Source organism: Urtica dioica, chromosome 8 (genome assembly GCF_054948205.1).
Source record: "Urtica dioica subsp. dioica isolate 48M chromosome 8, U.dioica_male_clone48M_v1_H2, whole genome shotgun sequence".
NCBI classification, from domain to species: Eukaryota; Viridiplantae; Streptophyta; class Magnoliopsida; order Rosales; family Urticaceae; genus Urtica; species Urtica dioica.
In genome coordinates this window covers 33697491-33725301 of record NC_142763.1, presented here as the reverse complement: position 1 = coordinate 33725301, position 27811 = coordinate 33697491, and the positions used below count along the sequence as shown (strand labels likewise).

Below are 27811 nucleotides of genomic sequence, written 5' to 3'. Positions count from 1 at the left end.
ATTATAACAAATTGGCTACTTTCCTAAATATGTTAATAGTTAGGTTATAATTTTAAAATAGAGACTATTTGGGCTAGATACCTGGACCGTCCGAATGAAATTAAAGCGACTTTAATTGTATGGCTGGCTGTTTGTGCATTGTATATTGTTATTAATATTTAATAATACTTTCTTGAGCTGTTTGTAACCAAGCTGGTCCGAGTATTCAAACGGTTTTGTTGTTGTAACCCATCCCATTAACACTTAGTAATGGAATTGAATGTGGATTAAGTCATGAATGTACATGAACGTTTTTTTTTTTTAGGCCCATAAGGAGCTAAGTTTGTCCTAAAAAGAGGAGGAAGAGAAAAATTAGGCAAGTACATGGCTGAAAGACTGTAGCAAACACGCACAAAAATATTTATTTCTTTTCCTTCAATTCTCTCAGTGTAGGTGATAGTATTCTCGTATGCATTCAAATTCGTCAGAGTTGAGCAAATTAGTATTTTGTTCTTCTCGTACGTAATTGTATCTAGGGAAGTGGTTGCTCACGTTATCCAACATCCGGTGGGAGAGCAATAACGTTTTAAGGAAATTGTCGAACAAACATCGACGTGTTCTCAATTTTCCTTCATTTACCGGTTTCTCGGTGATATCCGGTTTATGCAATTCGTCTAACTATTTTTTCCACCTATTATTAGCAATATAACTAACAATATTAAAGCGTTATTTGTTGTTTTAGGCAGATTGCATTTCTCGGAGTTTAATATCGATTTGTTTATTTTTCGAACTTGAAATATTCACGAAACTAATATTTTTAATTTTATTTTGTAGACATGGAAGATTAAAATTAATTTATTGATCCGATTGCGCTTCCGAATTTGGCTTGTATGTCACCTCCACGTGATATAACCATTGGGTTATTTAAATCCCATTGTTTTTTTGGTAAAAATGTGTTGTTGACAACGGCCGAAAATAGACCCAGGGTCTTATTAGAAAAAAAAACATTTAAGGGGTAAAGGGAAAAAGTAGAAAAAAAATTATGCAATTCGTCTAACTATTTTTTTCCGCCTATTATTAGTAATATAACTAACAATATTAAAGTGTTGTTTGTTGTTTTAGGCAGATTGCATTTCTCGGAGTTTAATATCAATTTGTTTATTTTTCGAACTTGAAATATTCATGAAACTAATATTTTTAATTTTATTTTGTAGACATGGAAGATTAAAATTAATTTATTGATCCGATTGCGCTTCCGAATTTAGCTTGTATGTCACCTCCACGTTCCACGTGATATACCCATTGGGTTATTTAAATCCCATTGTTTTTTGGTAAAAATGTGTTCTTGACAACCGCCGAAAATAGACCCAGGGTCTTATTCTATGTGTGTTTGTAGTATGAGTATCTGACATGATGTTGTTGATCATGTGACCGATATGGGCTTTGAAAACAAATTTTTTATGACCATGGCGGTGGTGTGAGGTTTTTGACCGTGGGTTTGAATCCCAGGGGTTGGAATATATCCAAAATGGGCTAAAGTACGCACGTGCTCATCAACCTAGTGTTTGTGTGTATTTATATTTAATGTGAAAGTAAAAATGTGAAATAGAGAGTATTACATTAATATGTTTCTCTTTGTAATATTGTCGAACAGGAAGTGGGCACAATCTAAATTCCCTCATGGCAAACGTAACGAACTATATTCATACCACCAAAATCATCATCGGACAACGGTCGATTAACAATTTAAAGAACACAAAGGCGTTTAGCCAGCCCAAATAGAGATAAGTTTCAAATAAAAAGGCTGTGTAGAATCTCTCATTTGAGTAGTTCGCTTGAATTAAAAATAACTAAAACGGAATTAACCCAACTGAGGAACAATCATAACCCAACTGAGGAACAATCAAAACAAACCTGGAAAACTCAAGAAAACGCAAAAACGGAATTTCGGAGGGCGATAAGAAGTAAAAAAAAAAAAAATTGAAGAAGTGAAGGGTATGGCTGTAAGAAAAAAAAAACATTTAAGGGGGTAAAGGGAAAAAATAGAAAAAAAATTTGGACCATTTCTCGATTTATGCGTGTCATCCTTGCGCAGGGGCCATGCTAATCTTCTCTGTATCGTTCCAATTTTATCGGGTGTCTCCGAAGAGACAAGCTATCATTTCAAACAATCCTATATAAACCTTTAGGCTGTGTTTGGTAGTTAACTCAAAAAGTTTTTTGTTTTCTGTTTTCTAATTTTTTTAGTTGTATTGAAAAACTGTTTTGTAGTTGTTTTCAAAAAGATGTTTGGTACAGTTTTCATTTTTGTTTTTGAGAAAGTGAAAAAACTGAAAAAAGTGTTTGGTATAGTTTTCATTTTTGTTTTTGAAAGAATGAAAAGAGAAGATGAGGAGAAAGATGAGAGAAGAGAAGAAAAAAAATTTCAAAAACACCTTTTATTTGTTTTCAGTTTTCTTTACTTTTTTCCAAAACAACTTCAAAATTTTTTGAAAATTTTTTCCAAAAACACCTAACCAAACATGTTTTCAATTTTGGTTTTCAATTTTTTCAACCCAAAAACTAGAAAACAGTTTTTGAGTGAAGAAACAAACATGGCCTTAGATTTTTAATTGTCTGAGCAATGTGGGACTTTTCTGAGACCTATTTTGTGTAATGCTGTGCTATTGGGCCGGAAATTGTTGTACTGGGCTTGGACTCAAGCTCATCATTAGCCCATTCAATCAAGCATGGTAATTAATTAGTAATATTTAAAATAGTTACAATCTTGTTTCTACATGCATTTTTTTTATTGTTTTTTTTAGGAAATGATGATACACATCAAGTATTCAAGTCATCGACATAAAAATGTTGTTTTCGGATTGTAAAATTTATCATTTAATATGTGAAATTCTTTTTCTATCATTATTATATTGAAAGCCTTTGTAAACTTTTTAATAAAAAAAAAACATTATCAACATTCAACAGTATTCTAATTTCTAAATCCTTGTCACTAACTAACGATACAATTTCTTTAAGACAATTATTCTTCGTTTTGAAACTTTTTTAGAAAGATATTTAAATGGGTCGGGTTTGAACAATTGAACCGGGTTCGTGGTAGAGATCTGACAGTCCGAGGAAACCACAATCCAGCTGAAGAAGAAGCAGTGAAGTACAGAGCAGAGCGATCTTCAATCTCGTTCGACTATGGAGTACAGAAAAATCAAGGACCAGGTTATCACATCACCATTGATCCATCGAGTCGCTATCTCTTTCTTCTCTGTCACGGACCTACGTTTTTTTGTTTAATCTAAATTCGTTTTGGTTTCGATTTATCAAGAACTAAAATGACAATGATTCAAATGGAATGTAGGATAAAGACGAGAGTTCTGTTAGCAATGACATTGAAAGCTTGCACGGAAAACCACTCTCTGTTGGTGAGTTTATTTAATTCCTTGAACACAAATCTCAAGCTTTGAATTGCTCATTTTGGTGGGGAATTATGCAGTGAGTGGTTTGGGAAGCACTCCAATTGAACGATCCAAATGGAAAAGAAAGTACGAATTTTGAATTTTAGTTATTTCTTTACACATTTGATGTAGTTCCCTGGTTACAGTAATTATATTTAACTACAAACCGGTGGTTTTTGGGTTATAGGTCGATGGTTACACTAGCTTTAACTATTCTAACGAGCTCTCAAGCGATTCTAATTGTGTGGTCAAAGAGAGCTGGGAGATACGATTACAGTGTTACTACTGCAAATTTCATGGTATGTGCTACAAGCAATATTGAGCTTGAATCTGATTTCTATATGGTTTTAGGTCTTATCAAGAGTTTGTTTGTTTTTTTTTTTTTGGGTAAATTTATTTGAGTGAAGGTCGAGGCTTTGAAGTGCTTGTTTTCGCTAGCGGCCTTGGCAAGAATATGGAACAATGAAGGTGTTACAGAAGATAACAGGTAATCCTTTTGCTTATTTTTATTTTGCTATGTGGTTGGGCTCAATTGTAAGCAATTAATCAATGGAATCGAGTTTGTACCAAGCTTTTTCACTTCCGTTCGTATATATACCAAATGTAACATCTTATCTTACAATTCCTATAGATTCTTCCAATTATGTGGAGTTCATATTTCTTTCAACGCTTGTTTTTTCACTGTTTAATAATTTGCTAATCTTGAGTAGTAAAGTGTTGCTTTCTGTGATGGTGTTGCAATTGCTATAGGTTGAGTACAACCTTAGATGAAGTCATGGTCTACCCAATCCCTGCAGCACTCTATCTTGTAAAAAACTTGCTTCAGGTTTGTTTCGCCATTTCTTTTGTTTTTGGACCTTGATATATACATTGCCTTATCTATGCTTCCGAAACTTTGATCCAATCGACTCTTTATTGTCATGTGGCAGTACTACATCTTTGCTTACGTTGATGCTCCGGGGTATCAGATTCTGAAGAACCTGAATATAATCAGTACTGGTGTATTATACAGAATTATACTTAAGAAAAAGTATGTATTCAGTTAAAAAATGGGTATGATTTTATAGCTGTTTTGAGATGGAATGTAGAATTTAATCATTTCTTCACACTGCAGGTTAAGTGAGATTCAGTGGGCTGCTTTTATTCTTCTTTGTGCAGGATGTACCACGGCACAACTCAAATCAAAGTGAGAATCTTTGACCTCGTATCTTTTTCTCTATTTTTTTTCATCTTCCGGGGTAAAGCTGTGATGTGTCCTTTTGGGCCTGCTAGCTTCTGGCTTGTTTATGAACTGTTTAAGACTTACTTGATAAGATTAATTAGTATAATGACACTTGGCTTTCTGTTTCTTGTATCGATTTTTTTTTTTTTTTTTTTGTGCTGATCTAGTCTCGGATTGACGTAGCTGTGTAGATTGTAATTCTCACTTTAGGACCACCATCCCAAAATGATCTATTATTAATACGGTCTTTGTTTCTTCTATTAAAATAATAATAATACTCCAAGTCCCATAATAACTTTTATGGCTTGGGTTTTACTCGCTGGAACAGAGTCCACATTTAAATGAACTACCATGGTTTTTTTTTTTTTTTTTTTTTTTTTTTTTTTTTTTTTTTTTTGTTCCAAGGGCTCAGAGTACAGCATCTTGAGCATTTAAATATTTAATTTGTTATACTCTTTGGCAGTTCCGATCGTGTTCTTCAGACTCCTTTCCAAGGTTGGGTGATGGCCATTGTAAGTTGTCCCATTATCACTATCTCTTTGTCTTCTTATCATCCTTATTTGCTTTAGAGTTTTTCAAGCATTACGAGTAAGACTGTATTCTGTGTGATTACAGGTTATGGCACTCTTAAGTGGTTTTGCAGGAGTGTATACTGAGGTGAAATTCACAACATGGATAATGTTCTATTATCCTTTTAATTTTGCCCAAAATAATCCTTGAGCTAACTTTAAAAAGTTTCAACCTTGGTTCTTTTTTACAGGCTATAATGAAAAAGCGTCCTTCAAGAAATATAAATGTGCAGAACTTTTGGTTGTATGTGTTTGGAATGATCTTCAATGTTGTTGCTATACTAGTTCAAGATTTTGACGCAGTGATGAACAAGTAATTCAACTGATGTGTAATTTTTTTTTTTCCAATTTTGTATTTATGCATATTTGAAAATCTTATCAACCGATACACATCTGTCTCTGCTCAGGGGATTTTTCCATGGATACTCATTTATCACTGTCCTGATGATTCTCAATCATGCACTCAGGTACTACTTTACATGTCTATTCTAGCTTTTCCGTCACAAATCTGTTATCTTTCATCTTATACTGTTCCCATTTTTCCCCTTTCTCATATTGTTTTGATCTTTACAGTGGCATTGCCGTATCTATGGTAATGAAATACGCCGACAACATTGTCAAGGTATTCTTGTAGTTTGACATTTTATGGGATATTTTATTTGCCTCACATTTTAAGATTAAGGGAGTCAATAAGTACTTATTTTGTTACCTCTGCTAATTTTTGCAGGTGTATTCGACTTCGGTGGCTATGCTGCTCACTGCGATTGTTTCTGTTTTTCTATTTGGATTTGATCTATCTCTCGCCTTTTTCCTCGGCTCAACGTAAGTTTCCCTTTTTCCCCCTCAATGCATGATTTGACTACGGTAACTTGATTTTCCCCCTCGGCTTTTTAATGTAAATAGTGTTCAATTATTATGCGAATGGCATTTTAGCTTCTTCCATGAAAATATTTTTCTTTTTTTGCGTACTTAAACAACTTAAAACATATTTATAATTCAAATAACTCAATTATAGTTCTAAGATGTACAAGCAGTAAACAAAATCTTACTCTATAATGATTTAATAGTTTATTAGTGATTTTAGGTTTGGAATATAATTTATGTAGTTTCTCTTATGAAAATAACAAGTTATTTAAGTTAGAATATATGTTTTAAGCTGCTTATGTGATGGTTCAATCATAGCAATCTTAATTTAGATTCCAAAATGCCACTGCCATAGTAATATATTATGAATTCAAGGTTCAATTTTCTTTGCTTTGTATGATTAATACCATCTCTTTGTATTTTACAGTGTTGTCTCGATATCAGTATATTTACACTCTATTGGGAAGCTACAAAGATAGTGATAGATTCACTCTTTCAGAAAGTCAAAAAAAAAAAAAAAAAAGAAAAGAAGAAGAAGAAGAAGAAGAGTACAGGCTATCCAATGACGACTACCAATTTTATTCCTAGTAAAGTTTATAATTCCTTTTAGCTTCATTTCTTTTTACATGAAAAGATCGGTAGTATTTTTGGATAGTATATCGGAGAGCCATGAAGGAGACGAGAAAATGGGATCTCGACTCGAGAGACCGGCAGAATCGGAGCTCAGAAGATGGCTTGTATAAATGGGCAAAACTGTGCGTCAATGTAAACGTTACGGTTAAACGAACAAGCTTTGTTGCTGTTTTTTTCTTCTTCTTTAATACATTGAGGACACATCGATCATTTTTTAACGCAAGGAAAGAGCGATCATTTTTTTAATGTCTCGTGTCTTAGGGTCATTAGGATCACACCTATTATGCTGATATAGGGAATTAATCTCGCTGGGATATGGCTTATATTAATAATAATATAATTTTGTACTGAATCCTCACTATTCGCCTTCAACTTGTTTGAATCTAAAGAAGATGCATCAGTTGTAGATTTTATTGGTCTAACTCGAGTGGAAGATCAGAATAACTATATACATATAAAAGATTTTCAACTAGGTAACAAAAATGTATAGCCTGACATATAGGCAGTTACTATATTCTTCGAATAATTGAGTTATAATTTAAATTGAGGGTAATTATTCAACTACATAATATATATATATATATATATATATATATATATATATATATATATATATATATATATATATTAATTGTCTAGCCTAGCTTTCATGTAATTTTTATATAATATCAAAATCATTAGTTACCTCTCGACCTGATCGTTAGTTTATTCCATAAAATTATTCGGACACTCTTACAAAACCGTCGCTTATTAAACAGTTTTTTTTCTTTTTTAACTTTTTGTTTGTGTATAACAAACTTGAAAGAGGAAAATATCAGAGATTATTGTGAAGAGTGTTTGACTGACTTCTCATTTCTTTGACTGGCGTTTATATACAGAATTACAATAAGTTACAGCTCAGCTGTTTGTTGCAACTGTTATCTAACTGACTAATACAACTTGCATATTGTGGCGTAACACATTTGCCACTTGATTGCTGAGCTGGAATATTCTGGGAAATTATTTATTCTCAATAGCCCCACTCAAACTGGACTGTGGTGGAGGTACAATGTCGCGTCGGAGAGCTTCAGTTTTTCCCGGAGAAACTGGTGTTTCGTGACTGAGAGCGGCTTTGTGAGGATATCTGCAACCTGTTCTTCAGAGCATACGAAACGAACATCCAATTCTTTGGCAATAACACGATCTCGCACAAAGTGTATATCAATTTCTATGTGTTTCGTACGCTGGTGAAAAACTGGGTTCGAAGCAAGCATGGTAGCACCAATATTATCGCACCAGAGAACTGGTGGGTTCTCGTAGTCGATGTTGAGCTCACGAAACAGTGACTGGAACCAGATTATGTCTGTTGCTGCAGAGGCTAGCGCTCGATATTCTGATTCCGTACTTGATCGTGAAACAACTTGTTGCTTTCGAGAACTCCAGTTGAGGAGATTATCCCCGAGATAAATGCAGTGCCCACCGGTGGAACGGCGATTGTCAGTGTCACCAGCCCAATCAGCGTCAGTGAAGCAATCAATGTTGAAGCGCTGAATTGGCGTGAATGTCAGTCCATGAGTCACCGTCCCTCTGATGTAGCGAAGAAGCCGTTTGCAGGCTGACCAGTGGTTAACTGTGGGTGCCTGAAGAAACTGGCTGAGCTTGTTGACCGTGAACGCAATGTCAGGTCGAGTGCTAGTGAGGTATTGGAGAGCGCCGACGGTGCTTCGATAGAGCGTTGGACTGTCAAACAGCTCACTATCATCATGGGAAAGATTTTTGTTCTGACACATTGGGGTTGGGCTTGGCTTGGCATGAAGCATATTCGTCTTGACTAAGAGGTCGAGTGTGTATCTTCTCTGAGTGAGATGAATGGAGTTGCTGGTGCGGTGAGCTTCGAATCCAAGAAAATAATTCACATCACCTAAAGTCTTTAGCTTGAACTGTGTGTTCAAGTTCGAAATGAGTAAAGATATCTGATCATTGTCATCGCCTGTGATCAGAATATCATCGACATAGATGATGAGAAGTAGTATCTTGGAAGTTGAGCGCTTGTAGAAGAGAGAGTTGTCGGAGATTGAGTTGGTGAAGTTCCACTTGTGTAGAGCTGCTTTGAGACTGTCAAACCAGGCACGCGGTGCTTGTTTTAAACCATAAAGTGCTCGCTTTAGCCGACATACGTGATTTGGTTTAGATGAGTCTTCGCAGCCATCCGGTTGATACATGTAGACAGTTTCCTTGAGTACGCCGTTCAGAAAAGCGTTGTTGATGTCGATTTGCTGGATTGCCCAGCCATGTGTCACAGCGAGTGTGAGAATTAGACGAACTGTGGGTGCTTTAACTACAGGGCTGAAAGTCTCGAAGTAATCCACACCGGCGGTTTGTTGGAACCCCTTTGCAACTAGGCGCGCTTTAAGCCTGTCCACAGTACCATCAGCTTTGCGCTTGATTCTCCAGACCCATTTGTTTGACACGATCTGCATGTTATCTTGTGCCGGAACGAGATCCCACGTATCATTTGCGCGAAGAGCATTCAATTCCTCCTGCATAGCGTTAGACCAACCAGAATCCGAGATAGCTTCTTGTACTGATAATGGTTCTCGTAAAAACTCAGATAAAGATAGTTCCACGTTAAAAACTCTAGGCTTGAAAATACCGGATTTAGAACGTGTGGTCATTTGATGAACGGAGATATGAGGACCAGGGTTGGAACTGGATGTTGTAATGAAATTATGGGGACCCTCAGAGCCTGGTTGAGAAGGGATTGGTGATGATGATGATTGTTCTAGGGCAGGTTGGGCTAATTGTGAGGTGTTTTCAGTAGTAACCGGCTGAGTATGAGATTGTTGTGGAGTTGAGCTATCAGGTGTGGAATCTGAACTTTGGCTGAGAGTGAAATGATCAGGTGTGGGCCGTATGTATATGTGGGTTTGTGTTTGTGGTAAAGGTGTGGTGTTATTTTGGAAAAGAGTTGGATAAGGGAATTCTGTCTCATTGAAAGTTGCTGTTCTCACAATGTAAATTCTTCCGGTTGGATGTAAGCACCTATATCCCTTATGGCGAGGACTATAGCCTAGAAAAAGACATTTTGACGTTCTGAAATGGAATTTCTGACTTTGGTATGGTCTGAGATAAGGGAAACAGCTACAACCAAAGGTTTTGAGAAAATTGTAGTCCGGTTTTGTGTTGTAAATGAGCTCATATGGTGATTTGTTTTCTAAGATGGGTGTTGGTAATCTGTTGATAGTGTAAGTGGCTGAGACAAATGATTCCCACCAAAAGGATAAAGGTAATTGGGCATGAGCAAGAAGGGATAAACCTGTTTCCACAATATGTAAATGTTTTCTCTCAGATTTTCCATTTTGTTGGTGGACATGGGGACATGGGTGTCTGAACAGAATTCCTAAGTCCTTGAGGATGGGTAGAAGAGGCCTGTATTCACCTCCCCAATCAGTTTGGAGGCTTTGAATTTTTGTTGAAAATTGTCTTTCTACCAAGGCTTGGAACTGTTTAAAGATGGTTAAGGTTTCAGATTTAGCTCTGAGGGGATAAATCCACACATATCTGCTAAAGTCATCTATGAAATGAATGTAATACCTAAAGCCATCGATTGAAGGGTGTGGTGAGGGTCCCCAAATATCCGAGTGTAGGAGTTGGAAAGGCTTAGTGGTTTTCTGTGTGGAAGAAGGAAAGGATATCTGGTGCAATTTTCCACTTTGACAAGCATCACAAAAATTCAAATTCTTTATTGAACACTTTGGAATAGCAATAGATTGTAAGACCTGTTCAAGAACACGATTGTTTGGGTGTCCTAATCGAGCATGCCAAATGTTACAGGAATTCGAATTTGCAACAGATTTACAATCAACAACAGGATTGACATCATTATTTGAAGACAAATTTGTATGAAAAACAGCTAGAGATTTTGAGAGCTGAGAGGACTGAGACAAGTCTTGTGTGACTTCAAGCTGGTACAAGCCATTGATGAGCTTCCCGTGAAGAATCACCAAGCTTGTCTCCTTATCCTTGACAAGACAATGTGTATCGTGAAATTCAATAAAAACTTTGTTATCACGAGTAAACTGGGAAATGCTCAACAGATTTTTTGTTATGCAAGGAACATGGAGAATGTTGTTTAGAAAAAGGTTTTGTTTGGACGTTTTAATCATGGAACTACCAATATGAGAGATTTTAAGGGATGAACCATTACCTACAATGAGCTTCCCTTTTCCTTTGTAGTCTCTCTTGGCCGCCATGTTTGATGATTCCGGAGTGACGTGGTTGGTAGCACCGCTGTCCACGAACCAAGCAGCATCGGCACTCGCATTCTGATCGCTGAGGTCGTAGCCTTGGTCGGTTTGATCTCCATCATTGTTGTTTGTGGCTACGTACGCTTGGGATCCACTTGATGCAGAGTTGTTTGGTACTGAGGACGTCTGGTTTGTTGATTGCTTTGGTCCGGCATAATGTACGTCAAATCGGTGGAAGCATTTTGCAACCACATGACCAACTCGACCACACAATTGGCAGATTGGACGATTTCCTGAATTGCCTCTACCGTTTCCGCGACCACCACGGCCACGTCCTCTGCCACGATTGCCGTTGTTCGATCCACGTCCTCTGTGCGCTAAGTTTGCTGAGATTGAATTTTGGATTTCCACGCCAAGAGTGGTATTGTGTTGTTCGATCCGCATTTCTTGCGATTGCAACATGAACTGAACCTCTTGTAGAGTCAGTGTGTCATGGCGTGAGGTGAGATTTACCACCACTGATTCGTACTCTTGACCTAATCCACCAAGAATGTACAGAACCAATTCTTCGTCACCGATTCGATGTCCAGCAGAACTGAGAGAGTCAGCTAGGCCTCGCATCTTCATGATGTAGTCGTCGATCGTCAGGTTGCCTTTCTTCATCGCTTGAAGTTGAAAACGAATCTGGAGAACGCGAGCTTTGGAGGTGGTGGTGAACAATTGATTGATTGTGTGCCAGATCTCCGATGCGTAGACGCAGTGCGTGAGGTGACCTAGCATAGATTCAGAGATTGAAGAAAGGAGCCAGCTAACCACAAATTGATCGAATCTCAGCCACCGCATGAACTCTGGATTGAGAGATCGGACCGATTGACCATCCGATTCGGTGCGAGTGTTGAACTGTGATGGCTGTATGACGGTGCCGAGAAGAATTCCGTCAAGATTGTGCGCTCTGACCGCTGGAAGGACTTGCGATCGCCACAAGTTGAAATTGCCTCTGTCGAGCTTCAACGAGAGGGGATTGAGATGTGTCGGAAGCTGCTGTGTAGCGAGGAGTTCCGTCATCGTGTTCTCCATCGCCGAATTTGCCGAGCTTTGAGTAGCCATGGAATTCGGTGATGTCGATTTGAGAATCGGTTTGAGAACGAAGACTAGAGCCAAAGCTCTGATACCATAACAAACTTGAAAGAGGAAAATATCAGAGATTATTGTGAAGAGTGTTTGACTGACTTCTCATTTCTTTGACTGGCGTTTATATACAGAATTACAATAAGTTACAGCTCAGCTGTTTGTTGCAACTGTTATCTAACTGACTAATACAACTTGCATATTGTGGCGTAACACATTTGCCACTTGATTGCTGAGCTGGAATATTCTGGGAAATTATTTATTCTCAATAGTGTATTATATAAAAATAACCTTATTTATTATTAATAAATATTTGAACAAGGGTTTTGATAAAATGACTAAGGGATGATTTTGTAGGAACGTATAAATCTAAGAGACTTTCTGCTGTCAAACTAAGTAGATATAGATGATCATGATATTGGACGCAGGGAAAAATGGATGAACATGGCAGTACATTCAGAGCCTGAAAGTATATAATTATATACATTTTTTAATTTTCTTTTAACCTGTGCATTCTTTTCTCGTGGGGGAAAAATTGGGTCTAAGAACTATTAATTTACCAAGGAACATCCCACTTAACACAACTATAAATTCGTAAAAATTACAGTACAACACGTAACGTTGAGATATGGACCAAAAACATAATTCCCAGCTCAGCCTCAGCCTTTTTAGGTATGGTAAAAAAATACTTAAAAATCTTTTCGGGACTAATATTTATTTGCCACCCAAAAAATACATGTATTTATTCAACATTGTCAAGTTGCACTACAACACGGAAAGTCGTACAAAGACTGAATGTGAAATCATCATTGCGACGCTCAGGTCATACTTAATTCCCATTTCCAAAACATGCTTAGAAGAAAAGCCTTCCAATACAGAACCAACCTTAAAGACACCGTCTTCTAGTAAAATTTTTAAAAAAATAAAAAAAAATTGAAATATCATATATTTTTCACCACTTCACTTGGAAGAAACCCATGAAATAAAAACTATAAATAAGCACCCCAATGGCTTCACTTCAATTCACCCAAACACATCATATCATCCGTTCCTCTCTCACAATACCTTGCATCACAAGAAACCTTGTATAATGGCTCTCTCCATGCTATCAAAAGCTTCCCTCTTGGCATTTCTGAGCCTCTCCATCTTTGCCAGCTCTTCTCTCGCCATCGACGAGTTCTCGATCCTCGGCTACGCCCCGGAGCACCTGACCTGCATCGACAAGCTCATCGAGCTCTTCGACCACTGGCTCTCGAAGCACGGCAAGATGTACCGCAGCATCGAGGAGAAGGTCGAGAGGTTCGAGATCTTCAAGGACAACTTGAAGCACATCGACGAGAGGAACAAGGAGATCGCCGAATACTGGCTCGGCCTCAACGAGTTCGCCGACATGAGCCACGAGGAGTTCAAGAGCAAGTATTTGGGCCTCAGGCCCGAGTCCGCCGCGAGACCCCGGGCCTCCAGCCCCGAGAGCTTCAGCTACAGAGACGTCGTCGATGTTCCCAAGTCCGTCGATTGGAGAAAGAAAGGCGCCGTGACGCCCGTCAAGAACCAAGGCTCTTGCGGTAACCTCTTCTTCCTTTAGATATTGATCATAGGTTTCTGTGATTCGTTTTTTTATTCACGGTGAACTAATTTTTTCTTCAGGGAGTTGCTGGGCTTTCTCGACCGTGGCCGCGGTGGAGGGAATCAACAAGATCGTGACGGGAAACCTGACCTCGTTGTCCGAGCAAGAACTGGTCGATTGCGACAGGTCTTTCAACAATGGCTGCAATGGCGGGCTTATGGACTACGCCTTCGAGTTCATCATGCAAAACGGAGGACTCCACGGGGAAAACGATTACCCTTACCTTATGGAAGAAGGCACTTGTGAAGAGAAGAAGGTAAGGAAAAAAAAAATCACCTTCTATGCTCTTGGACATAAATTTTATAACGCCGATTTGAATATGTCTCCGTTTTCAAATCACACTCCATAAAAATAAAAATAAAAAAAATAAAAAAAATCGCGTAATTGGATTCCTGTCCGATTGATAAACAAGGACCATTTTTCTCGATTTTGCGTCATGATTGCATTGTTCATCTGACATATAACTATACCGATACAGGAAGAAGTTGAGGTCGTGACAATCGACGGGTACAAAGACGTCCCTGTGAATGACGAGCAAAGCCTTATCAAGGCGTTGGCTCACCAGCCTCTCAGTGTCGCCATCGACGCTTCTGACCGAGATTTCCAATTCTACAGTGGGGTCATGATCAAGATTCAATGAGCATGGTCTTCTTCGTGCAAATATATGACTTTACGATCTCCTCCTAATAACGTGTTTTAATTTACAGGGAGTGTTTAACGGCAAATGTGGGACCGAGCTGGACCATGGAGTCTCGGCCGTCGGATACGGGACTTCCAAGGGCTCCGATTACATCATCGTGAAGAACTCGTGGGGGCCGAAGTGGGGCGAGAAGGGCTTCATCAGGATGAAGAGGAACACTGGAAAACCAGAAGGACTCTGCGGCATCAACAAAATGGCTTCTTATCCCACCAAGAACAAATGATCAACATTTTCAAAAAAAAAAAAAAAAAAGAACAAATGATCAAAGTATAATTAAAGACTATTATTACTGCTAACTGTTATTGGTTTCACTTTTTTACAAGTAAAACCTTTTGCTTATGCTTTTGCTTTTGCTATTGTTGTTGCTGTTGTTTGTTTGTTTCCCTTAATTTTACGAATTTCCTGCAATAAATAAAATGACTAGAGATGGTGACATGGGATTTTTTTTCCGTGTGACCGAGTTTTAAATAAATTTGGGTTGACCATCCATTTTCAATCACCATGAACTGTGAAAAAGAATTGTTACAATAAATCAGAGTTTATAAATCGTGAAGTCGATACAGAGACTAAGAACATGGCGGTGGGATTTGAGTGCCGATGAACTGAGCTCTGACATTGCGGCAAAAAGAAGTGGAGTGATTGTATTTAACTCCGAAAGCTAAATCCAAATGAATGTCTTCAAGGAACACATTCTGGCACGGAATTCCTTCACTGCACCCCAAACTCACTGCTACTTCGGATAATGAAGTCCCTTTAATGTTCTTGAAATATATGTCACTCAACTTCACTCTTGATGGTACCTAAATGATTTTGTTTATAAATCAACATGGGGTTTTGAAGTAAAGCTCGAATGGGGATTGGACAGATAAAGAAATGTTACCTTGGAAGAACAAGTGGAAGATGGGCAATAGGATTGGTCGATTATGATTGGATTGCTCACGTTGTTCATCACGATGTTCTCGAATCTCATGTTCGTCGCTTTGCTTCTGCCGGGAGAGTTTGGCCATGTCTTGATTCGAATACCGTTAGTTGTCCCTTTCATGTAGCAGTTTCGGACTGTAAGCCCGTTTACATCTCTCTCATTGACGTATTTTCCCAAGCTTCCCACACTAAACGACCCCATTGCCAAATTTAGTAGACGGAAAGAAAAACATAATGTAGATAGACATATTCTAGACTTCTCAAGGTTTTGAGAAGGTCAAACCAAAGTATAAAAAATGGTTAAAATCAAATTACATCCCAAACACAGTTTGGTTGAGTAATAAACAGACTAAATATGTATAAATATAGCATTTCATTCAAACACAATGGGACTGTTAAAGAACACGGGCTCGATCTCAAAACTAATTGGCAATGAGAGTACCTGATTCCATGGCCGGGTCCGCAACGGATTCCAGCGATTGTGATATGAGAGTTCCCTTGTCCGATCGACACACAGTCGTCGCCTGTGCCGATAAGCATTCGGGAGAAATAGATGTGGGAGCTCCGCTCGATGTGGATTCCATCGGTGTTAGGGCTTTCTCCGGGGGCCGAGATCTCGATCCCGGTGCCGCTGAAGTTGCGACACTCCACGAGTGCCACGTGGAAGAACTTGCTGTCTTTCGAAGTCATCCCTCGGATCATTGAATCCGTTACGCCAACGAATTTCACATTCTGTCGAAAAATAAAATTACAAAAAACTTTTTTTTTTTTACCAGTTAAGTAATTCCGAGTCAACGGAACTTACAGTGGGAAGGATTTTGCAATTTGAGTCCTCATGGCAATTGTTGAAAGGCCAAGCTTTGGCTCCTTGGCCGTCAAAAATCCCGTCTCCGGTCAAGATAAGTCCCTTGAGCCACCGGAATTCGACCCAACCACCACCGGATTCATATTCTGACAATTCCGTCGAAGCCTTCAGATAACCCTGATTAATCAGAATATTATAGTTGTTCCAAGAAGAACAAGCTCAAATATGAAATATTGAACAATTTAAGATGAAGTCTTGTCTTTGCCTTCATCAGAACAGTCAGCGATGAAACGTTCTCACAAGGGCCGTCGAACTTGACCGGCCCGACCAAGTACGTGCCTTTCGGTATCACGAGTTCGACCATCCCTGTAGATTTACAAGCTTCATTCCATGCTTCTGTGAATGCCTGTAATCACAGTGATATTGGACAATTTCTTTAATTATTTATTTATCTAAAGCTAAATCTGTGTCACTCAAAAGTGCAAATGAGTGCAAGTAATTTTTTTATTTTTTTTTTATTTTTATGGATCTTAGCTGACACTAGCCTTTAAAGAGCTAGGAAATAACAAGTGGGTTATACGCGTAATTAATTTAACTACAAGTATGAAGAATAAAAGGTAAGGAAATACTTGTGCATCATCGGTCTGACCATCGGCTTTAGCGCCAAAGCTCTTGACATTGAACACTTTTGACGTTTTCTTCTCCATGCTTTGTAGTTCTCTTCCATTAATGCATATGCCTTTGAAGCAGAAAAAGTATAGCATTAACAGAAGCTTGACGTTCAAGTCAAGGTTCTCGTATTTCTTTGCGATTCTTATTACCATTTTATCGTCCCTGCAAAAAAATTGTAGTCCGAGCTTTTATCTTTCCAGTGTTCGGACTGATAAAATACAGTACCAAAGTTGAACCTAGTTTTCGTGATCTTCTTTTTTTTCTTCCCTTTTTCAGGGTTTCAAGCTTTGGAAGTAAAAAGAGAGAAGAGCGGGAGATCTGGACCAGCTAGGCATAACGGTTGTTTTATAACTGCCTGTAATTCAGTCATGACCAAAAAAACTAGCCACTAACTATTTAGTTACCACAAAAAGACCATTTCAACCATACTAGGAAGAACAATGAAAATATATAGAGAGGTACATATACGATATATACACGTGTTCGTGTCTAATGGTTATTCAACATATTTTTTATTATTTATGTTTTCTTTATATAATTCGTGCAAACTGTATTGCCGAAGAAAAAGGTAATCGACACACTTACACTTTTTCTCGTTTTCATGGCAACACTAATTTTTATGAATTTTTTATTTTCTTTTTCACAACCAGGCAAAGGCAATCGAGCCTTGAAATACGGTGTATAACCTGCTGGAAGTTTTTCCAATATTGATTTCTTTCTTCATCGACCGAAATAGACGGAAGGCTATTCCGAGAGGTCATATAGGAGTTAGGAGCAAGTAACAAATCATAATCAGTGAAAACAGCAACACAAAAAATTTGCTTTTACTCCTTCCAATAATTATATAGCATTCTAAATAAATCAGGACGATATATTATTACCTACATGAATCACATTTGCCTTATGTGTTAAGACTTAAGACTGAGTAAGAACTTTTTTCCCCCCAAAAAAAAAAGACTTAGAGTAAGAACCCGAAATTCACGAATCGAGTTAAAGAATAATTTCACAGGATAAGTACTTATTTTCTTAGCAAATCATTCGAGACCCCGGAGATTATTCAGATATCATCCGAAACCCCTCATTTCTTTGCCTTTGCGAATCTGAGGCATCGGTACTTTTCACCGCTGACAGTGATTTCGAGCGCTCCGTCTTGATTGTCTTGGTTTGATGCCGTTCCCATGAGGACGCTTTTCTCCTTTTCCAGGTTCTCTTTCTCCATCTTCAGCCTTGCTTCTTGTCGGGCAATCTCGGCCTTAAGACATGTGTAATACCATTTACCAAATATTAAGAAAGTCAAATACAAATACGCTAATTCAATTTAGTACACCATAAATTAAACAGTGCACAAGTTCAGTATTATTTTTCGAAAAAATCGTGAAGCCTTGCGAAAGGCATAGAGTACTATACTTTGACAGCCCTTTTATGTTGAGGCAATTATAAACTCCCCACACACACACAATTACAAGTTAGTACATATTCAAGCCATAGTCAATGTTTAAGATTTTATACTGACAATCAATGCAAAGAAGCAAACTGAATATTTCGATCAACAATAGCCCCAAGAAACATCATATAAACTAAACCTCTATAAACTTCTTAGTATCAAAGAAATCGTTATATATCAATTCGATGGGCCTTCTTTCAATGGAAACCAAGAGGAACAAATCCACAGTTACATTGACGTTGATAGTCAATCTTTCTTTTCGAGCGAGATAACGAATTACCTGTCGACAAAATTAAGCAGTGAGCCCTAGACTTTCAATCTGAAGTGATTGAAGGAAAAAAGTACCTCTCGACGAGAAAGCTCGGCTTTCCAAGCAGCCTCGCGCTCGGCGACTTCACGTTCGCGCTCTTCTATGTAGCTCTGCATTTCTCTCTCCTTCATGATTCGGTCTTGAATGTCCGCGTCCAGAGCTTCCTTCAGCTCCTGCACGAACTTGTCCACCACCGCTTTTATCCTCAGCGACATCCTCGGCCCCTTTGAAGTCCAAGAATTCCTCTCTTTCTTCGACGAAAAACCCTAGCTTCTCATTTCCTGTCGGAGAGACGAATCGCGAGTTTCGAAGTCGGTGAATTCACGGCTCTCCTTCTTTGCTGGTGAAGAAACCGAAAACTATGTTCTGCAGAAGAGAATCGATCGAGGAACCACAGCAATACTAGAGATTTAGGAGAGAGAGAGATCATAAACGTCGTGGTTATTTAGATTTCTTTTTCTGCTATTTGTTCAGTCTTGCTTCGAAGAGCGAGAGAGAGAGAAAGAGACGAAATGAATTGCGTGTGAGAAGAGACACTAGAATTCCGACCTCTATTTTCCGGCTTTAAGTTATGAGTTTACGGACTTGAGCTTTTCTGTCCCCACCAATCTCCAGGCCCGCATGTCGTAGATCTACACTTTTAAATAACACCGTTCGATTTGGGCCTACTTTAGGGAAATTCAACGAATATGAATAGAGAAATTTCATTCTCAACATCAAAAGTCAAGTCTACACTTACTAGATAATAATATCCTAAATTTAATTTTTTTACCCAAAATTAAACAAAAATGCCTTTCAATTCAAATTCAACCTGGCTTATTGGAAATTTCGGCCTTCCAATAAGCCGATAAGGACGGCTTAATGGCTTAACGGAAATTTTCCTTCCGTTAAGCCATTAAGCCGTTTCCGTTTCTTATTGGAAGCCATTATTCCGTTAAGCCAATAAGCCGTTTTTATTTCAATTAAAATGTAAAATCAAAACGATTAAAATGTTACGTTTTTAATAAAAAGGGTTAATATGCAAACTAAATTTTATCTTTACATACAAACTATATAATGAAAATATTTTCGAGACGTTTTTATTTTAAGTAAGAAACGTGGACGGAACCATGAAAATTTTATTAATGAACCCTCACTTGTGGCGGAGGAAAACCGTGGTTACAATAAATATCATAAAACGAAAAGATTACAAAAATAAATCGTGGTACATAAACTATATTTTAGAAACTATATTATATTAAACTATATAGAAAATTTAATTTAGAAACTATATTATATAAATTACATAGAGCTTGATGAGATTGTAGAGAGAATTTGATGGATGATGTTGTGAAAAATTGGATTGAAATGAGTTATATTTATAGAGAAAAGGATGAAAGTGTAAAAAAATTAATAAATCCGTGTATATACAGTAAAATAACGGAAACCGCGGAAGCCGCATTTCCGTGTAAACGGTTCCGCGGAAGCCTTCTTTCCGTATAGACGGAAGCCGCTAAGCCGTTAAGCCGAGCCACGCGCGGAAGGAAGGATGTCTTCCGCATTTCCGTCTCCAACAAGCCAGGTTGAATTCAAATAAACTCATTTTTTCATTCTCTTTCACTCTAACTATGTCTTTCACTCTCACTCACTCTTTCACTCACATACCATTTTCCGACCAAATCTGATGAGCTCCGACCCATTACGACGAATACGACGAGCTACGACGAGGTGCTCCCGGCGTTCAACGTTGTTTATCTCTTTCTTTCGAGTTTGAAATTTCGACGCCCAAAATGCCATGGAGTTCGACATTGAGAGCCTTCGTGCTGGAGTGCACCTTAGCGATTTTCTCACTCTTCTCCTCAGCATCCTAGACACGACCCTCATATAGATGGAAAAAATGCTTAAGTATGAAAATAACTTACTAAAAATATACATACGAAAAGTTTAAATCACTAACGAACGTCAAAATCTCCGACATGCGCCGATACTAGGCGGGCTCTTTAAGAGCTGGTACATTGGGGATCGACAGATTAGGATCGAAAATTTGCCGGACCAAACCCGTGGACGAATAGAGATCATTCATCAACATGTAATCCTGGTTGTAGTGGAAGGCAACCCGGTTTGTTTTGTGTACCTTGGAAGGGGGCGGAACGGAGACTGCCTGGCTCTCACCTCGAACGAACGAGGTAGTATCGCCTTTGACGAAGTTGATTTTCTTCGACTTCTTCTTCTTCAGGGTGAGCTGTTCACCCTATCCCTCATCTACTTCTATTTTTTCTCTTCTTCCTCCACTTCTTCAATCGATTCAACCTGAACCATCTTCTTTTTCTTCTTCACTCCGGTCTTCTTTGAAGACGACCCGAAAGTCTCGTCGCCCATGTTCCTCTTCGATGGCGTCTTTCTTTTCATTGACGTTGTTGCTGTCGTGGTGCCTAGCACGCTCCGCACCGGCCGCGTACCCATCGAGTCCTTTGACCATTTCCTCCGATTTGACCTTGTCACCTTCAACCTTGGTCTGCGCCCTCACTTGGGAGATCGTCTCTGAATCTAGTTGGATAACGGGGACCGGGTCCTTGGTCGTGGCATGTACCACCTCGACAGCGGACTCTTTTGGATCGTAGGTGCTACTTCATCCATGGCCTTAGACGAAGTCCCTGCCAAAGCCAGGGTCCTCACAGCACGGTCCCTCTTCATCTTGAAGAGAAGGTTGATTTTCACGTCGATGTTGTCGTCGACCTCTGTACAGGAATTTATATTTCAGAAACAAAGAAAATATTTGGTAAGAATGAAGTCGAACATACGCTCTTCGTCGGGGAGAGTATGAGTTGGCCACAGTCCGACTATGATGTATCTGGAAGGGTTGAAATCGGCTCAAACGACCTGACTTTTCTTGAGATTGTTGAGTTTACTGTTGAACTCATCGTTCGCAGGAGGAGCTCGGGATCTCTCTGAAAGAAGTAATAAAAAAAACAAATGTTAACAAACAGATCAAATAATGAAAGTCGGCATGATTTCGACACTATCTAACTGGTTTATACCCAGGATACTGGCCCAGGTCGTCTGAAACGACCTGACGTGAGCATCTAGGGAATGCTGGTTGATGGAAAACCAAAAGTAGCCTTGCCACACGCGGTATCCTTCCTAGGGATCTTCTCGATCACCTATTTGCCCGGGGATTTCGACTAGTATAAAAATTAAGGGTTATGCTTCGAGTTTCTTTGACCACACATAGACAGAGTAAATCCATCACCGTGAGTTCGACCCCCTGCTCTATCGACAGAGTAATGAGTATGTTCACCATGCGAACAAAGTTCAGACACAACTAAGGAATGGTAAGCTCGAGGACACTAAGATAATCTAACAGAAGAGGTGGAATTGAAAACCTAAGTCCACACTTATCAAAGAGAATTTCATATATACAGCATTAGTCTATCAGGGTAGCCTCAGTGGCCCTCAGAGGCGGAGTAAGAAAATGATCTCACACAGAATCTGGTATTTCCTATGGAAGGATTCTAGGTCGGAATAACTAAATTGTGTAGGCAAGAGAAGATCCGTTTTTCGTTAGGCCTAGACGAGGACTTGATATTTTTTTTAGTTCGACATGATCCATACGGTATGTTCTATACGAACTCAAACAAATATGATAGATATGAGACGAACTGACGAGTTTTTCCTATGAACTATGATCGAACTCAACATTAAAAGTAGAGAAATCTATGAACTCGCTAGAGAGAAGACGAAGACGAAACAAAATAAATAGAAGTGAGAGAAGTTACGTGAAAATTTCATTCGCACGCTATAGATATAATAAATGATTGGATGTGACGTTTGAAATCTTTATATAGGGGGTGGTTAAAACCCACATTTTGAGAAAATCTCATCATTAACCATCAAATCGAATATTCCTTCTCCTTATCGCGTGAAAAATCCCAACAGTCGCACGAAATCGTTTCGACTTTCGAAGTCGTGGAATTATGAAGAGGCGACATGTGTATCATATGCAGGATCAAATATTTTTTGAATGTTTGACTCGTGCCGAAATTTTGGCCGAACTCACCCGCCTTTTTATTTTAGTCCACTTAATATTTTTCAAAGGGCAAATATTAAATGTACTAGGGGATTGATTATGGGTGTAGAGTTCGGCCCTCCTGTTTAAGGACCCATATGACTCAAACGACACATAATATAATAATATCCTCGTCGCTGGATACTTATTGTCGTACGAAACTAGTCATTTATTTAGGCCAGGCTCAAATTCTGTGTCTTAGAACTCGGCCCATCTCTTACATGAAATGCCCACAAAGTTGAAGCCAGCTGAGATGCGCGATCTCGCTGTGAGACCCGGGACATTGACGACTTCCGAGCCAACCAGATCGAGCGACATGACATGGTAAGACGAGAAGCAATGAAGGACGAAGTTGTCAACAAACGTGTTCTCGAGGATCGTGCACCTCGCTGGTCTATAAATCCATATCCGGCGAAAAGGAATAGACCTGTTTTTTTCCTTATTATTGCAACTATTGTTCTCTTTCTCTCTTCAATTTTACTTTTTGAGCTCGCAATCATGTTTCAAATTTATAGTTGTTATTATTTTGGTCTAAATTATAAAAATTGCTACTAGTCTAGCCTATGTCATTTTCCAAAAGCACGTATATTAGGTCCAACCTCCGGCCCTAAATAGACCAAGATACGTAAGTCGGAGTTTTGGCTCAGTGGGCCTTGGCCTCATGAAGAGGCCTATATATGGAGATTTGGCCTTGGTCACATAGAGGACTCAATGATCAACGTGGAGTCTAGGCCCTCGGGCCTTTTCAATAGCTTGAGTGCAGAACTCGGGTCATTACCCCTTATCTCCACTAAATGAGCCCATACTGAAGGTCTGGGTCCCGGCCCCAAACAAATGTGGAGTATGCATTTTGACCCCACCTCGCGAAACTAATCTTCACCTCACGTCAAGACCAAATGATGAGAAGTTAGAAATATCTTTTCGACAAAGTGAGAACAAAATTTGTACGAGGCAATAGTCTTCTTACTATGCACGATTACAAGCCCTCCTGTAAATGGTAGTGTCGATCCAAAACCTGGATTAATATTTTACAGAATGTTTGTCAACGTACTAGTCAGCAAGTGGTATCTCGGTAAACTTTGATTAGTGAAAATTAAGATTGATATTTAAATTAAAATGTTATCAAAACATTCAATTCGATGTTAACATAACTGACTTAGTATATGTATATATATACATGTATATATATGTGTGTGTGTGTGTAAAATTTTATGTTATTATCATAAAGAAAAAAAAACATGAACAAATTGGCCACGTGAAACTCGATTTTAGCTTAAATTAGACCACTTTCAGTCCAAAATTTTGTGAATAAAGGGATCCATTTTTGTAGATTTGAAGCTTAAAGACCTTCCTAAAGCTAAAATCACATATATGAAAAAGAAGTTCATAATAAATAAAAGAAAAAATGGCATGAACTAGCCAATTCAAACTATGGCTTTTGCAAAATAGCCATAGTTTCATTAGGTTAGGCAAAATAGCCAATTGAGAGTACAAATACCATTACACCCTTTATATTTGGTATAAGCTTCAGTTTCAAATTTTCGTCCCTGTTTCACTCTAATTTCGCTCAAACTTCACTCCATTTTTTCCTTGAAATTTCCGCTCAAACTCTTTCTTCTCTTCCGATTTCAATCAAAATCTTCATTTCGATCCGCGAATTTATCATTTCGAACTCAATATTCTCTTCATTTCGTCAAAATCGTCCTTTCAGTTTCGGCGATCTTTTTTCTTCTTCGGCGAATTGCTCTGATTTCAGCGTTCCTTCTTTGAGTTTGCGTTGATTCTCAGTTGTCGGCGAATTCATCAACGAATTTCGACGGCGATTTCATTAATCCAGCAGGTCAGTTTCCTTGCGTTCGTTTCTTTTCTCTGTATTTTTTTTTATCTTCTATATTGTTGTGGATTTTTATATTTTTTTGTTGTATGCAATCTGTTATTCAGGAGTTTTTCAATGGCATTGGTGACGAGTTCTATTTTTCTACCAGATTTTGCTAAAACAGGTCAGTTTCGTTCTTAGATCGAGTTTTTTTCAAGTTGTTTTTGTTTTTGTTTTGTATTCTGCGTTCATGAATTGGATTTCCAGGTTTTCATTAAATTTAAGCCTGCCTCGATTAAATTTAATCCCGTCTTCATAAAGCTTTCATGTTGTCTTTATGATCGCTGGGATTAAATTTAATCCTGCCTTCACTATTTTTAATCTTCTGTTCGTAATGCTTTCATTCTGATCGTGGTTCGTTAATTTTGTTCATTTTGTTCATGATTCTGAATTCCTTGATTTCGTTAACACTAATCAAGGTTCTCTTAATGTTAATCTACCTTTTCATTGTGTATTCGATTTGTTCGAAGCTCTCGCATGTGTTGATGACGTTGGCCTTTCCGATGATGATTTGCAAGCTGTTTCAGATTTGGATGAGGTTGATCTTGTTGACAACCTGGAATTGAACAACATGCCTTCTAATTTTGATGTGAAGGAGGGTAGTGTTTTTCTTGAAAAGACTCTATTGGTGAATTCTTTGAAGATGATATCAATCAAGAACAACTTTGAGTTCAAAGTTTCCCGGTCTAGCAAAAGCAGGTATTTCATAGTTTGCAACAAACAACCTTGCGATTGGAAGTTGAGTGCGTCTGTGTGTGGGGACTCGGGTGTATGGGTGATTAGAAAGTACCAAAAAGAACACACGTGCGTTGTCGAAGTAGTTTCACCAAAGCATCGGCAAGCATCGGCGTCACTTATTAGCGAGTGTGTGAAGAGAGAGTTCTACAATGGTCGTGCAGGCCATATGGTTCCTAACGATGTTGTGGATCATATGCGGACGCATTACAAAGTCAACATATCTTATTTTACTGCGTGGAAAGGTCGGGATCTCGCGTTAAAAGAAGTTTTAGGTTCGCATGCAACCTCGTACTCACTTCTTCCGGTTGTTGCTGAGATGATAGCAGAAAAGAATCAAGGTAGTGTTCTTTTCCTCTTTTGGTTTCTGTCATTAATTATAATCCAGGCTAGATTAAAGTTAATCTGACTGACAGTGTCATATTTTTCTTGAATTAGGAACTTATTATACTTTTGAGATCGAACCTTCCGGAGAATTTAGGAACTTCTTTATTGCGATCGGGGCTTCAATTGAAGCTTGGAAGCATACTCGCCCCGTGATCTCCATCGATGGAACATTTTTTAAAGGGAAATTTGCAGGGACTTTATTGCTAGCGGCTGCGATGGACGGTGATAACCATATCCTTCCATTAGCGTTTGGACTTGTTGATACGGAGAGTGATGCTACATGGCGTTGGTTCTTCAAAAATATCAAGAACGCGTTCGGCGATCGCGAGAACTTGGTTGTTATATCGGATCGGAAGACGTCGATCCCCAAGGGAGCATTGGAAGTCTTCCCATATGCGAATTACGGCGTTTGCATTCAGCATTTATGGGGTAACTTGCTGACAAAGTTTCGCCGTCGTAAACTTTGGCCACTTTTTCTCAAGGCTGCCAAGGCATACACGCACGACAAGTACGAGTATTTTTTCGACAAACTTAGTGACAAGCAGTCGGGAATCAAGGATTATTTGATTGAAGCTAATCCGGAATTGTGGGCTCGTTCCAAATTCTCGGGGAAAAGATATCAAGTCATGACAACTAACATCTCGGAGTGCATGAACGCTGTTCTACGAGAAAATCGGAGCTGGCCGGTAGCTTTCCTAGTCTTGGCTTTTAGGAAAAAACTACAGCAATGGTTTTATAGACGTATGTCGTCTTTTGAATCGATGAAGTCTCGGTTGACTTCTTGGGCGTATAAGCTCATATTGGAGAAGGAAGATGAAGCTCGGTCTATGAAGGTACGTGTTTCTTTATGTATGCTTTTTTAGTGTTTATGCATGTTTAGGCTGTTAAAACTGTTTCACATCGTAGTTTAATTCATATTTTCATGTGTTTAATGTAGGATTAATTTTAATCCATCCTGGATTAATCTTACTGACAGTGCCATATTTATCTTGAATTAGGTCAATGAAGTTCATTTGCTGCTATTCGAGGTGGTTGATGGGCAACGATCTGTTACTGTAGATATCCTGAACAGAAGTTGTTCGTGCTTGTTTTGGCAATTGGAAGAGATTCCTTGCGGACATGCCGTGGCCGCTCTTTGGATGAGAAAGCTCGACCCGATGAACTATGTGTCTTCATATTACACCAAGGAGACGTTGATGGCGACTTATTCCAGATGCGTCTATCCTGTAAACGAGAATCAATCATCATTGGTTCGTGCGGGTGATACAAGCGTTATCAAACCGCCTAAGCTCAAGACTCTTCCTGGAAGGCCTCGGAAGAAAAGGATTCGTTCTTCGAATGAATTCAAACATGTGCATTGTGGTTCATGCGGTGAAGCCGGACACAACACTAGAACTTGTGCGAAGATCTAGGGTTCATTTCATTTCATTTGTGTATTCTTTTGGTTTTTTGTTTTTGGTATTGTTCATTTTCAATTTTGACATTGTAGTTTAATTCAGAATATTTGGAATAGATTGGCATGATTAATTTTGTTCATATTTTCATGAGTTGAAGGTAAGATTAATTTTAGTCCTGCCTGGATTTATACTTAACAATGAAATAAACTGACTAATCCAACCTTCAATGCCATGATACAAACAGTGATAGAGAACTGAAAATAACCCAAATATTACTCTAACGATTTTGGATTACACTTCAAAAGATATTAACTGACTAATCTAACCTTCAATGCAATTTCTTTACAAACATTGATAGAGAACTGAAAATAACACAAATATTACTCTAACGTTTCCAATTACATGTTTCTTCATTTTTTTTATCATAGATTGAGAAAGGTTAAGGCTGAAGCTTGGCATGTCCTCGGGGGTAGGCGTCTCCATAGGCTGCTCTGTCGTCGTCTCCACGTCCGGCTTCTCAGGCTGCTCTGTTGTCGTCTCCATGGCCGGCTTCCCGGGCTGTTTTGTTGTCGTCTCCATGGCCGGCTTCCCGGGCTGCTTTGTTGTTGTCTCAACGGCCGGCTTCTCGGGCTGCTTTGTCGTCGTCTCCACGGCTGGCTTTCCGGGCTTTTCTTCATTCTTCTTCAAAGCAGCCTTCTTTTGCCTTTTTTGTTTTTGCACATCGAGGTCCGCAGATCCAAACTCCGTTGTATAAGGCAGACACATAACAGCAGCCTTGTGTTGCTCGCGTTTCCGTGGTGACCTGCGGACGATTGGAGCTTC

At 38.8% G+C, this 27811-nt stretch overlaps 5 protein-coding genes and 1 non-coding gene across 7 annotated transcripts; 3 read left to right on the top strand and 3 right to left on the bottom strand.

Moving 5' to 3' along the window:
• Positions 1-2028: 2028 nt before the first annotated feature.
• Positions 2029-2131, bottom strand: LOC149389391 (U6 spliceosomal RNA). The gene has a single exon (XR_016301127.1). It is a non-coding gene; the product is annotated as a U6 spliceosomal RNA (small nuclear RNA).
• An 855-nt stretch (positions 2132-2986) lies between these two features.
• On the top strand, positions 2987-7068 carry LOC149389390 (CMP-sialic acid transporter 2-like). The gene is made up of 15 exons (XM_089624668.1): positions 2987-3192; positions 3332-3395; positions 3467-3515; positions 3616-3727; positions 3836-3915; positions 4179-4254; positions 4358-4458; positions 4543-4614; positions 5114-5162; positions 5266-5307; positions 5411-5532; positions 5627-5686; positions 5793-5841; positions 5947-6041; positions 6511-7068. The coding sequence occupies exons 1-15, from the start codon at positions 3166-3168 to the stop codon at positions 6560-6562; spliced, it is 1050 nt and encodes a 349-aa protein (XP_089480794.1). The 5' UTR covers positions 2987-3165; the 3' UTR covers positions 6563-7068.
• Positions 7069-13074: 6006 nt separating this feature from the next.
• Positions 13075-14869, top strand: LOC149389389 (cysteine protease XCP1-like). Its single transcript, XM_089624676.1, has 4 exons — positions 13075-13635; positions 13718-13953; positions 14176-14316; positions 14405-14869. Exons 1-4 carry the CDS (start codon positions 13161-13163, stop codon positions 14618-14620), a joined length of 1068 nt encoding a protein of 355 aa, XP_089480802.1. The 5' UTR covers positions 13075-13160; the 3' UTR covers positions 14621-14869.
• Positions 14819-17271, bottom strand: LOC149389388 (Pectin lyase-like superfamily protein). Its single transcript, XM_089624675.1, has 6 exons — positions 16753-17271; positions 16389-16529; positions 16124-16300; positions 15761-16050; positions 15278-15506; positions 14819-15197 (listed from the first exon to the last, which is right to left on the bottom strand). The coding sequence occupies exons 1-6, from the start codon at positions 16945-16947 to the stop codon at positions 14964-14966; spliced, it is 1266 nt and encodes a 421-aa protein (XP_089480801.1). The 5' UTR covers positions 16948-17271; the 3' UTR covers positions 14819-14963.
• A 466-nt stretch (positions 17272-17737) lies between these two features.
• Positions 17738-19175, bottom strand: LOC149389387 (beta-mannosyltransferase-like protein). Of its 2 annotated transcripts, XM_089624677.1 has the most exons (3): positions 19099-19175; positions 18585-18915; positions 17738-18047 (listed from the first exon to the last, which is right to left on the bottom strand). In XM_089624677.1, the coding sequence occupies exons 2-3, from the start codon at positions 18762-18764 to the stop codon at positions 17874-17876; spliced, it is 354 nt and encodes a 117-aa protein (XP_089480803.1). In that variant the 5' UTR covers positions 18765-18915; positions 19099-19175; the 3' UTR covers positions 17738-17873. The 2 variants fall into 2 exon arrangements, with proteins under 2 accessions (XP_089480803.1, XP_089480804.1); XM_089624678.1 differs by lacking the exons at positions 17738-18047; positions 19099-19175 and adding an exon at positions 18105-18519 and having other exon boundaries at positions 18585-19090.
• A 3645-nt stretch (positions 19176-22820) lies between these two features.
• LOC149389386 (uncharacterized) lies at positions 22821-27004 on the top strand. Its single transcript, XM_089622614.1, has 7 exons — positions 22821-22918; positions 24536-24594; positions 24941-25169; positions 25254-25546; positions 25644-26425; positions 26473-26475; positions 26591-27004. The coding sequence occupies exons 1-7, from the start codon at positions 22821-22823 to the stop codon at positions 27002-27004; spliced, it is 1878 nt and encodes a 625-aa protein (XP_089478740.1).
• Positions 27005-27811: the final 807 nt, after the last annotated feature.